The sequence below is a fragment of the Panthera pardus genome, unplaced genomic scaffold (assembly GCF_024362965.1).
Source record: "Panthera pardus isolate Hobbes unplaced genomic scaffold, ASM2436296v1 HiC_scaffold_19, whole genome shotgun sequence".
Taxonomy (NCBI): Eukaryota; Metazoa; Chordata; class Mammalia; order Carnivora; family Felidae; genus Panthera; species Panthera pardus.
Genome location: NW_026526754.1, coordinates 8,428,464 through 8,441,549, shown reverse-complemented (window position 1 = coordinate 8,441,549; position 13,086 = coordinate 8,428,464). Strand labels below are relative to the sequence as shown.

The 13,086-nt window shown below is 49.5% G+C and overlaps 1 protein-coding gene across 3 annotated transcripts in view; it reads right to left on the bottom strand.

The window, feature by feature from the left end:
- Nucleotides 1-13,086, bottom strand: part of CDH3 (cadherin 3) — a 58,294-nt gene that overhangs the window by 38,475 nt on the left and 6,733 nt on the right. The window contains exons 1-2 of one of the 3 annotated variants that reach the window (XM_019455449.2): nt 6,527-7,707; nt 6,203-6,323 (exon numbers count right to left, since the gene is read on the bottom strand). In XM_019455449.2, the coding sequence (XP_019310994.1) occupies nt 6,203-6,323; nt 6,527-6,586 (181 nt within the window). In that variant the 5' untranslated portion in view covers nt 6,587-7,707. Of the gene's footprint in view, nt 1-6,202; nt 6,468-6,526; nt 7,708-13,086 lie in introns of those variants that run through there. The other 2 variants (XM_019455450.2, XM_019455448.2) reach the window with 2 other exon arrangements.

Genomic DNA, 13,086 nt, shown 5'->3' with positions numbered 1-13,086 from the left:
ATCCTACCTCCACAATTCACTAGCTGGGGGACCTCGGATAGGTTACAAAGTTACATGCCTAGGTTTCCTGTCCAGCTAAATGGGGCCAATTTCACCCCTCCCCCAGTGGGGCTTTTAGGAGGATTTTAAGGGCTTATTACATAAAGTACATAGCATAGTCTCTGGAACTCAGTAAGCTCTCAGTAAATGGTATTTAGGTTGTGATTTTTTTTTGGTTGTTTTGTTTTGAGCCCTTCCTTGCGGGTAGCCCTGCTGCCTGGCAATGACAGGTAACTAAATGAAATGAGGGGGGAAATTTGACTGAGACTTATAACATCCCGAGGTCTGAGAAAGCCAGGAAGGGGAGTCAGGAAGATATGCTGGAGGTGGGGCCCAGCATCCTGGTTCCAAAGGAGACTTCAGCGACTCTGGCTTCCATGAAGGCATAATTGGGACTTCAGCCACATGTGCCTTTCCCAAACACCTTGCTGCCTCCCTGATGGGGTAGGTGACAGTCTAAACTGGACTGGGCCCTGCCTACTTCTTTTATTTACCTCTCCCCACCTTACACTCCATGGTCCAGCCAGACTAACTGTAGTTAAGTTCCTGGCCCCCATGCTGTTCCCTTGCCAGGAACACTCCCTGCTACCTCTCATACCTCAACTCCCCTGCAGAATTCTTCCTCAGCCTTCAGTGTGGACATCACTTCTTTCAGGTCCCCCCAAGAACATGTCAGCAGCCTTTCTTATCTGACTCCATATTTTTTCTCCCTCACTTCCTGCTGGATCATATGTATATACAACATGTGAGAGATATATATATATAAACATATATATAACTTATATAAAAACATATATATAACTTATTTTGTCTATCTTTCTCCACTAGCAGGTAAATGGCCCCCAAAGCCTGGGTTTTGTGCATGTTTTCCTCATTAATAGAACCCTAGCACTTAGAACAGCAGTATCTGGCACTTAGTAGGTGCTCAATAAATACCTGTTCAGGTCAGATTCATAGTTAAAACTGCCTGGTGGCTGATCTGCTTCCTCCTCTAATTGCGGAGCTCATGATGTTAATGAGCTATGGGTTTTTGTCATCTCTGAACATCTACTAATATTCGTTGGCTGAATGACCACTCAGCTGGGCCTTGGGTCTCAGACACTTCACTGCCTCCCTAATGAGGCAGGAGCTAGATTTAACCACCTCATCCATGTGAGGAACTTGTTGCCCACTTATACACTGTCCAGGATAAACATCATCCAGGAAGCCCTCATCTAAAAAACCCAGGGCCATTTCCAGATTCCCTTTATATTTGGGGGGACAATAACAGGCATTGGCTTAAGGACAAATAAAGGGAAGGATTTCTCCCTCAACACAAAGGATGTGACCAAAGACATAATAAGATTTGCTGTCTCTTAGCATAGTGCTAAGGGAGAATAAAAAATCCAGCAAGGGTGGGGCACCTAGGTGGCTCAGTTGGTTAAGCATCCAACTCCTGGTTTCGGCTCAGGTCATGATCTCACAGTTTGTGGGTTCGAGCCCCGCATCGGGCTCCGTGCTGATGGTGCGAGGCCTGGAGCCTGCTTCAGATTCTGTCTCCCTCTTTCTTTGCCCTTCCCCCACTCATGCTCTGTCTCTCTCTCTCTCTCTCCCTCCCTCCCTCCCTCTCAAAAATAAAAGCTGACTTCTCAGTACAACAGCCACAGTACTGAGATGCTCAGGTAATCCTCAGTTAACCCAGCAATTATGCTCGCAGGTATGTACCTAACAGATAGTGTATGCTGAGACCGTCCACGGAGACTGGAACGATAATGTTCACAGCAGCACCAGTCATAATGGCCAAAACCCATAAACTCCTCAAATACCCATCGACAGTAAACGTGTCAATTGTCACATAATGGAATACTACAGGACAGTGAGAATCACCTACAACTACCTCCAGAACTATGGAAGCATCTCACAAAATGTGCGATACCCAAGAGGATATTCTGTATGGTTCTTTTACATAAAATTCAAATACAGGCAAGTTAACCTGTGGTATTAGAAGTCAAGATACTGGTTTTCTTGCTGGGAAGGGTAGAGAACAGGAAGGGGCATCTGAGGTGCTGGCAATGCTGTTTCTTGATCTTGGTATGTGGGTGTTTTAAATCTGTGACACTCATTGAGCTGTACACTTAGCATTTGGGCACTTTCCTCCATTTATGTTATTCTTCAATAACAGTGATTCTCTGAATGGAGACAGTTCAGCCTCAGAACCAAAGCCTCAACTGATTTGGACAGGGGAGGTCCTTCTCTCCCTCCTGCTCCTCCATCATCCTCCAAATGCTTTGCAGAACTATAGTTTCCAGCCTTAGAAACCCACTGCTTAATGTAAGCAATGCCTTCCTCATCACACAGCAGGGAGGTGAGGGCACCCTGCACTGGGTAACCTAGGAACAGAGTGCCATGTGAGGAAGTGGGAAGGGAGATTAGAGGTTTGGGACCTGCTCCCCAAGCACAAGCTAACAGTGATGTGCAACAGGCTTTAGCAACCTACCCCAGTCTGCTGCTGAGCCAGGAAGGCAGCCAGCCGGGCTCAAAGCCTGATTTCCCAAATAATTCATTCCTGAGGCAGATTTATTTGGCCCTGTGAAATCCCACTGGATTTAAAATCCTGGCCTTACTGCTGACTGCCCCCGTGACCTCACACCAAGTTGCTTACCCTCTTGTACAACAAAAGGGAGTTACCACCACCTGCTTCGCAAGACAATCGTAAGCATAAAAAATATTGGACTATAAGCTCCCCAAGGGCAAGAGCTTAGTTTTGTTGATTGCTTTAGCCGTAGTTCTAGAATCCTGCCCGACACATGCAGATGCTAAATATACGTTTACTGAAAGAACAAAATGTAAAAACAGAGGACATGGCCCAGGCTGGAGGCCCCAAAACAAAAGGCAATTTTTACACAAGTTCAAATAGCCAAACCATCTTGAAGTGAATTCATGCTCAGTCAGATTCATTACTGAACTTTGAAGTTTCCTACCGAAGCTAATGAGGGTTAGCTTTAATCTTACTCAAACACTGACTAAGGGTGAGTTGAACCTGCTGAGGGGCCGTAACGAAGTACTGGATTTCTTTTACTGTAATTAAGCTGCCTCTCTCAACCGTTTGCCATTAATGATGTATAGACCACAGTTAGGTCAATCACTTTTAATCACTGTACTAATACCATGCAAATTCCTTCCTCCCACCTCTTCTTTGTCTTAGCTTCCAGACCACACTGGAAGGCAGCCCCCCAGACTGTGGGGTGGGGGTGGGGAGAACATTCCAACTCTTCCTCCAGATTAACCTCTTGCTCTCAGTCTAGGCACCCAAGCCCCATCACTAGGACACTTAGAGACTGTATCAAAGCCAGTTTCCCTACAGGAATGTTTCTGGAAAACCTTACGATAAGAATGAACAAATGATTAATTGCTCTTAGGACAGGGGGTGGTAACTGGTGTCTTTAGGATCTGGCGCTCCAACATTCTACTTCATTTCATCCACTTCCCACTTTCTGGTAGTAAAAAATGCCACTGAACTCAGGAGTCAGAAACTTCCATTCAAGTCACTGTAGTAATGACTTTCGTGAAGCCACAACCACTCAGGTTTCATTTGTAAAATAGTCAGACCTTCAGCAGATTGTCGTGATTCACGTGAACACCTACTGGGCATCCTGTGAAGTATCAGGTCCTGGGAATAAACCTAAAGGTACAAGTGATGGTTTGTGACCCTCACGGAAGCTCATGAGCTGTTCAGCCTAGCAAACTGAATCCATTAGCTGTTCCTGTTTCTCCACCTTTAAAACCTCCAGCAGGGCTGGGCTACAGGTTTTCTGAAGTACCAACTCTGAGATTAAGAGCTCAAGCTGTTTAATAGTTACCTTACCAGCTTTGAGAGAATGTCAGGAGGACAAAGCAAGCTCAGAGTTGTGGAAGTGCTTTGAAGAGGAAAGTGCACATGCAAACAAGGTATTAATTATATCAGATAATTTCTCTGAGCTCGACTTCATAGACACCTGTGATATTCATAACCCAGGGGCGAACAACAGAGGCAATTGTTCCTTAGCAATAAGGAAACTTGTCTGCTTGGCCAAACTTGAGAGTTTGTATGTACCCTCAGGATAACCCTTTCAACATGGCTGGATCCATCCTGTGCACAGAGGACAGAGAGCCTGGGGTGGAGGTGGGGAGGTAGAAAGATGTCAGCAACTGAGGACTAAGAAGAGAAATGCCAGTATTTTCTGTTGAGGTGTCTCAATTAGTTGAGACCAATTGGACTGAGAAACTTGCTTTTACTTAAAAAAGAAGGCAACAGTCTATTTCACAGGAAAACCACTCTAACAACCAGTCATGTTGCAGGGAGGCTCAAGGTTAGCCAAGCACATTAACCCCCCCCCCCTTTTTTTTTTATAACCCAGGTGTGCTCCTGGCATGAACCCACCATTTTCACAACCATAAACCAGACATCCAAGAAAGCAGAATTTTCTCAAAAGGTTTAAAATGCCTGACGTCACTGGGAAGCATTCACCAGCCAACCGGACCATGAAATCGAAAACCTGATCACCGCTTCCCCTCGACAACCTCAAGCTTAGTGAAGTGACAGTTAATCTGATATTTCTTGCTTCAGTAAGAAAGATAAGGCACAGTCAACACTCAAAAGCCACGAGATTGTAGCCAGAGAACTTGACAATGAGGGGGAGTACAGATCTGGCAGAGGTCTGGTTAGCAATAAAGCTTCCTCAGGGAGCCGGAATTGGATTTGGGGCCCTGCCCAAGGTAACATTTTTACAGGTTGGCTGAGTTGCAGTTTGTTAGCCAGTCAGTAATAAACCCATGTGCAAGAATTTAAAGTTTATGAGGCATGGCCTCTTAATGCCTCTGCTTGGCTCCCTACAGCCAAGAGTTTAAGGAGCCTGGCCTAGCCTGGGTGTTAATTGTTTTGTCAATCTGCAAGGTTATTCGGGGAAAAGAAAAAAAAAGGGCCCCCACAAACTCCAGACCCCAGTCCCCTTTTGGAGAAACAAAGGAGAGCCATCTGTCCCCTAGGCACTGACACCCCAACATTCAAACTGTGGAAATTTGTATGTGGGGTGAGGGGTATGCTGACGAGGGCATTAGATTAATGCTAGGTGGCAACAGTTTTTAGTTGTTTTGAAAGCCAGGTAAACTGTAGGTCCTCTCCCTGGGAAAATGCATACACAAATTCTTAAACAATCTCACAAGTTAGGGATCCTCTGGAACCCCACCCAAGGATCCTGGGTAATAGCTCTTTTTAAGAACTTGGGTTTGATCCGTGGAGAAACCCCCACTGTCCTGGATGTTGGGAAAGGGGCCCCCATCAGCCGGCAGCTGCAGGGGTCTCCTAACACCAAAGTGACTCCCCACTCTCCAGTTTTTGAACTTGGGGGGGGGGGGGTGGGGAGAGGGAGACACAAGTAAACTGGGTGATCAAAAACATGCTTTGATCACCCAACCACCGCCCCCTCAGCTCAAGACCTTCCAGCTTGGGGACCCCCCCCAATTCCCCCAAGTACCCTAACATTCCAGTCTCAACACGGGGGTGGGGTGGGGGTGTCCCCAAGTGCGTGATGGCCCCAGCCCAGGTGTGCCAAGCCCAGTTTCCAGGAAGGCTGCGGGGGCTCAGGCCCTCCGGGAAGGGCAGGGTTAAGAGTGCATTCCAGAAGGCGGGGAAGAAGGGGGGCGGAGGAGGGGAGCGCGAAGAAGAGAAACAGACCCGGTCTGTCTGTCGGGAGACACAAAGCACGGTACACAAAGGGGGCCCGAGAGGGGCGAAGGGGGCTGCCCGGGGCACGGCTCATCCCCACACCTGCGCGGGGGTTGGGGGAGGAATGTGGACCGCGCATTCCTTTGCTGGGGCCAGTGGGGGAGAGCTTTCCACGTCCAGGCTGGGTGAGGAGCGCAGGCGCCTCGCACCCCGAAGCAGGTCAAGGTAAGCCGCCGCAGAGGGGCAAAGAGGGGTTGGACGTCAGAGGGCGCTATGCTCTCCATCCGCCTCGGTCCGCCATCCACCCGCGCGTTAGCCCCCGAGAGCCTTTCTGCGCCTTCTCCATACCTGAGGCGGAGCCGGCGGCGCCAGAAGTCCCCCGCCCCGGCCTGGACACCCCTCGCGCGGATCACACCGCGGCGGACCACGTGCGACCCCCCGCCCTGCGGTTCCACGGGGCTACCTCCCGGAGGGTCCTACCTCTCCTCGGCGCCTGGCCGGGCTCCAGCTCCGCGCCTCCCGACTCCAAAGTCACTTCAGCTTCCCCGAAGCCCGCCCGGCACGGCTCGGAGGCCACGCGAGGCAGCCAGCAGACCTGCGCCTGAAGGAAGAGGGGGAAAGAGGGAGGCCGGGTCACAGGCATGCCCGGTTTCTGCATACCCATCCCGAGATTCTTTACTGGCCTTTCGGGGCCACCTTGACTCCAAAGAGCCCAGCCCCGCACTCTCCCCGACGCCACCACCGCCTGCGGACCCCACGCAGCCAGAACTGCCCGGCCTGGGCTAGGGCAAAACAGTGGAGTACCTGAAGGAGGAGGAGGAGGCGGAGGAGGAGGGACGCGAGAAACCCATTAGGGAGTCCCATGGCTGGAGAGAGAAGAACGAAGCTGCCGCGACGGCGGGCTAGCGCTCGGCTAAGCTTTCCGCTCCCCTTTGCGAGCAGCAGCCCGCGGGAGCGAGCGGGAGGGGGCCAGGTGAGCGCAGGTGGGTGCTGATTGGTCCGGCGCCGCAGGGTCCCGCCCCCTCGCAGGTGGGGCCGCGGCTGGCTTGGTCGAGGCACCGGCGAACGCCCTCCGGTCCTCTTTGATGCCTTCCAGCGATCCCTCGGCTTTTCTGGAGCTCCTCCCGGCAGGCGCGGAGGCCTTGTCTCACGGATTCCGGGTTCGAGGGGAAAAAACAAAAAACAAACCAACAAAAACCCACCCCGTTCCTCAGCCTCCGCAGCACGCGAAGAAAAATGTTTTGTGCCTTGCGGCTACAGTGGAAAAAACAGTGGAGATGCATCTGAACCCGACTGGAAACAGAGGCGCCCCATTCATACTCCCCCGAGGCATTCTGTTATCCAAAGCTTTGATGGAGGCCGGGTGTGTCCGCCCCACACCCGGCTACAGCCCGGGCTGCCCACTGCCTCTTTCTCCACCTCCCACGCCAGCCAGCCCGCTTCGAGGACACAGAGTAAGGTTTAAAACTGGCAGTGAGGTGCAACTTGCGGAAGACTCATTACGTCCACTGCACAGCCGAACAAATGGAGGCTGGAGAGAAGGTCCCAGTTTGGGACAGAGTTCGGAGGCTGTCGTGGGGCCCAACTGGGCAAGGTAGAAGGGTGGTTATTAGCCCCACCATCTCCAGCAATCCCCTTCCCCCATTAAATATAAATAACACTTTCTCAACTTTAGGTAACTTTTATTTTAAGTTTTTTAGTGTTTTTGAGAGAGACACAACGCAAGCGGGGGAGGGTCAGAGAGAGAGAGAGACACAGAATCCAAAGCAGGCTCCAAGCTGTCAGCACAGAGCCCCAGGCGGGGCTGGAACCCACCAGCTGTGAGATCACGACCTGAGCGGAAGTCAGATGCTTAAGGGACTCAGCCACCCAGGCGTCCCAACTTTAAGTAATATTTAAATAAAAACTTAAAAAAAAACATAAAGACATTTACCTGTTCCTGAGTGGTTCAGTTGGTTGGGCGTCAGACTTCATTTGGCTCAGGTCTTGGTCTCAGGGTTCGTGGGATTGAGCCTGCTTGGGATTCTCTCCCTCCCTCCCTCTGTCTTGTCCCTTCCCACCCCACCTCAAAATAAAAAATAAAGACTTTTCAAAATGCGGCTGTTTTTATTGATCTGAAATACTGATATAAGTGAAAACTGTTATATGCAAGCAGCCTTCCAGTGAGCCTCCTTTGGCAACCACTCTCCCACCACCCTTCTCCCACCAACCTTCTCGAGAAATGCTGAACCGCCCAGCGGGGCTGGGATTTAGACCTACTTTAGACCTGAAGTGCTTCCCTCTTCAGGAAACACAACTGGGCCCCAGGCACAGAAACTGTCCTGAGACTCAGTCCCTCCACTCTGCCAGCCTTCTCCCAATCAAGCCGAGTTTCCCCATCTTCCAGTTCCCTGAGGTCTCTCCACCTTCTCTAGATGCCCTGAGAACCCAAGCTGACACCTCCTCGACACTCTCCTTCGTCCTCCCCAGCTCAGATTCAGGGGTTTGAGGAGGGGACTGGAGTCTCTAATTAGAGATTGTTTGGCCCTCAAGGGCTAACCTGGTGGCCTCCCTGGCTTTCCAACTACCAGTCCTGTGGCTATGAGGATGACACTTGCCATGAGACCATGGTAGTCCTCTCTCAAGCTGAGCATCAGCTCTGGGGCCCTACCACCTGCGTTCAAACCTGTGTTCCACCACGATTAGTGCTACAGCCTCGGGCAAGTGAAATACCTCTTTGAGGCTCAAATGGGACTGTGAGCATCAGATGGGACTATTAAGACATCTGCCCTGTAAAGTACTAGGATTAAGTGAGTTACTACATATAAATGAGGATTAAACTAATACGTTTAAAACCAAATCTCAGTACCTGGCACAGAACAAGTGCCCAAATGCTGCCTGGTATTATTGCTTTAGGATCTGGCTCATTTGTCCTCTGCCTCGTGAATGGTTTTTGTCCTCCTTAGCACCCTCACATTCCCCAAACTAAGAAATGAGAAACACTGCAACCCTTCAATTTCACGGCTGATGGTAGAAGCAAGCAATTGGCATCTGGTGTTAGGGGAGAGCTCCTTTATCTGGCCTGTGGTCCCAGCAGCTGTGGGTTGGGCGTGGACAATGCGCAGGAATAGCCTGAGGCAGCTTGCTGAGCTCCAAGCCTGCCTTGCCTGCCACGCTCCTCCGCAGGGGTCGCTTCCCGCCCTCCGCAGGGGTCGCTTTCCGTGCAGGAGAGAAGGTTAGATGTCCGTGCTGGGGAGCATGGTGGCAGCGAAGACCCCAGAGGGTACCCCGTGCCTCCACCTCTCTTCGCCTCGAAGGTTCCGCTGAGCCGGCCCGGAACCAGATGAAGCCATTAGGTGGACCGTTAAACACAGACGAGCCTCGAGATACAGGCCCTAATTAAGTAAACACCCGGCTAGAGGGCTGTTGGGTGCGCTCATTTCCGCCTCCTTCCAGGGCACTCAGCATTCCGGGAGAGGGCGGGGAGAGGAGAAATGGAGAGTCAGCTCTTCTGCCTGCAACTTGGACCACACTCCTGTCTTCTTTGTGGCTCCCCCTTATTGGTCATTTATTTATTCATTCATTCATTCAACAAATATTTGCTGGTAGCATGCTATGTGCCAAGCACCGGAGATACAATAGTGAACAAAACAGATAACTCTGCACCCTTGGACCTTCCATCCTCAAGTGTGGGGGTGGAGGGACTCAAGGAAAATAACCAAATAAGTAAATGTATGTTAGATAATACATGCTGTGTAGATGAACAAGAACCAAGTGGGAAGTGCCAATTCATGAGACATAAGGTAGGGTTGGAAATTGTACATAAAGTGATCTGGAAGGTGTTTCAGTCAGGGTCCAGCAGAAGACAGACTCCAGGTCAGGTGGTTCAAGTCTTAGTGAAGGGACTAGAGGAATGGGCAGAGTTCAGAGAATCAAGAGGGATGTTGAGGCACCAGGGACCCACAACAGAAGAAAGGCCTTAGAACTTTGAAGCCTGAAGGGCAAAGGGAAGAAATGGTGTCATTGAAAGTTGGGGGTTGAGGAGAGCTGGAGAATGAAGGACCACCCCTCCCAGATGCAGCTTGTGTCCAAGCAGACACAGGCACTGCCCAGAGCAGGGAGGATGTGGGAAAACTCCAACATCTCTCTCTGTTTGCCATTCATCTCCTGGCAGCGCTTCCCATGGACTAAACCCACCCAGAATCCTGAGGGCAAGAAAGCCCAAGTAGTGGAGTGTCTAGGGGTCATTCTCCCCAATCACATGGCAGGATGGGGGAAGACAGAAAGAAAATGGATGAGGGGTGGGTGAGCAAGGGGCAAAGTCCAGAGGCCTCAATGAGAAATGGACATTTGAACAATACCTGAAGGAAGTGAAGAAGCAGGTTACAAAAGGATTCTGAAGAAAGAGTATGCCAGGCAGAGAAATCTGGGCAAAGGCCCTGAGGCAGTAGTTTACTTGGGACAGAAAAAAAAAAAAGAGAGAGAGAGAGACAGTGGCTGGAGTAGAGTGAGCAAGTAGGAAATGAGTCAGAGTTGGAAGGGTGGGGAATAAATCATAGGCCACTGTCAGAACTTGGGTTTTACTGAGTGGGAAGGAAGGAAGGCACTGGAGACCTTGAGCAGAGGAGTAGTATTGAGACCGCAGAGGATGAGGGTAGAAGCAGGCAGGTCAGCTGGGATCCTACCGCAATCATCCAGGCAAAAACTGAAAAGGCTTGGTTTAGGGTGGACATTATAGAAGGGACAAGAAATGATCGGATTAAAAAACAAAACAAAACGGAAAATAACAGGTGTTGGTGAGGATATGGAAAAATTGGAAAATTTGTGCATTGTTGGTGGGAATGTAAAATGGTGTAGCCAGTATGGAAAACAGTGGAAAACAGCATGACAGTTACTAAAAAAATTAAAAATAGAATTATCATATGGTCTAGCAATTCCACTTCTAGATACATACTCAAAAGAATTGAGAGCAGGGACTCAATTAGATATTTGAATATCCCTGTTCGGGGCTCCTGGGTGGCTCAGTAGGTTGAGTGTCGGACTGCGGGTCAGATCATGATCTCGCAATTCGTGAGTTCAAGCCCCGTGTCAGGCTCTGCGCTGATGGCTCGGAGCCTGGAGCCTGTTTCAGATTCTGTGTCTCCCTCTCTCTACCCTTTCCCCGCTCATACTCTGTCTCTCTCTGTCTCTCAAAAATGAATAAACGTTAAAAACTTTTTTTTAATATCCATGTTCTTTTTTTTTTAATGTTTATTTATTTTTGAGACCGAGAGAGACAGAGCATGAACGGGGGAGGGTCAGAGAGAGGGAGACACAGAATCTGAAACAGGCTCCAGGCTCTGAGCCGTCAGCACAGAGCCTGATGCGGGCCTTGAACTCACGGACCGCGAGATCATGACCTGACCTGAAGTCAGCCCGCTTAACTGACTGAGCCACCCAGGGGCCCCTTGAATATCCATGTTCATAGCAGCATTATTTGCAATAGCCAAGAGGTGGGAGTAATCCAAATGTCCATCCACACATAAATAAACAAGATGTTGAACAGGTACAGAGTTTTAGTTTTGCATGATGAAAAGAGTTCTGTGGATGGATGGTGGTGAGGGTTGCACAACAATGTGAATGTACTTAATGCCACTGAACTGTATGTTACATGAATTCTACCACGATTTTTAAGAAGTTACTTTAAAAGAGTGATTAGGCTCTGAGTATATTTTAAAGATACAGCCAGGACACCTGGCTGGCTCAGTCAGTAGAGCATGGGACTCTTGAGCTCCCGATCATGAAATCCAGCCCCATTTTGGGCGTAGAGATTACTTAAAAAAATTCTTTTTTTTAATAAAGATATTGCCAACAACAAGATTGGCTAAAGGATTGGATATGGGTGTGATAGAAAGAGTAGGTCAAGGATGACTCCAGGGTTTGAGGCCTGAGCAACCAGCAGGATGGCAACACCATTTTTTGAGTTTGGGAAGGTATGTGTAGTAGACACGGCGAGGGTACCACTCAGATCCTCCCTGGGATCCCTTTGATGGTTTCTGAGCTCCCCTTTCTTGGCTTGTGTGTGCTGATGCTTCTAGCAGCCTGCACATGTGACCCTCTTCAGAGACCTGCCCGTCTGCTACTGGGGTTCCTTTGCTCTTGTAAGGAAGTGCCTAGGAGCTCACTTCCCCAACTCTTAGCCAATAACCAACTGGTACAGGAATATGGAAGCCCAGGTCCCTTTCCCTCAGCCTGACAAATTCAGAGTAACTTATATCTAGCATTCTTCTGTGGGATCAGGCTGAAGCTACTCTCTGGAGACTTGGTCTGAAATCACACCCCTGTTCAGCTTCTTGCCTCCCCGTCCTCCTTCTTCTTTTTCTTCTTCTCCTCTTCCTCCTCCTCCTGATCCTCCTCCTCTCCTTCTTCTTCTTCTCCTTCTTCTCTTTATCCGTCTCCTTCCTCTTCTTCTTCTCCTTCCCCTCCTTCTCCTTCTTTTTTAAATTTATTTTTTTCATAATCTTACACCCAACATGGGGCTCCAACACACGACCCTGAGATCAACAGTCACATGCTCTTCTGACTGAGCAAGCCAGATGCCCCGCTAAGGGCCTTTTTTGTCCTGTTTCTCCCACTCCTTTACCTACTCCTCTTGGGATCGCTTCCTTAGTAAGTCATCCAGGCACATGAATCCATCTCAGGGTGGGCTTCTTGGAATCCCACTGCAGATGGAACAAGTTTGGAATTGGGGGAAGATCAGGACTTCAAATTGGGGCATGTTTAGAGATGCCTGGTAGTAGCATGTTGAGGAGGCTGTGGTTGGAGACACCAGGTCTGGGGGAGAGGTCTTGTCTGGGGATATACATTTGTCATGTTGGGAAAGCATCAGTTCTAGGGGCAGTCTGTAGAAAAAGACCTGCCTGGGTAGAATTCTGAGCCTCTGGGGCCTTCCCATCTCTGACAGAGCATGGCCTTCAGCAGTCAGAATGTCTATACTGTCCGGGACACCCTCCACGTACACAGAGCCAGGAGTCTTTCATTTTTTGCTTTTTCGAAAAGAAGTACACAAAATGAGAGAGAGAGAGAGAAGAAAAGAACATAAGAAAAGTAAACTTTTCTCTGATTAAAAAAACAAGAATTACACTTTTCCTGAGTTTCTTGTCTGCATTTAAATTCCTGGTAGGGGTACCTGGGTGGCTCAATCTATTAAGCATGCGACTTGATTTTGGCAGTCATGATCTCATAGTCAGGTCTTGAGATCCAGCCCTGTGTCAGCTCACACTGGGCATGGAGACTGCTTAAGATTCTCTCTCTCTCTCTCTCTCTCTCTCTCTCTCTCTCTCTCTCTTTCTCTGTACCTCTGCCCCTCCCCCAAGGATGCTCCATGTGCTTGCTCTCTCTCGCTC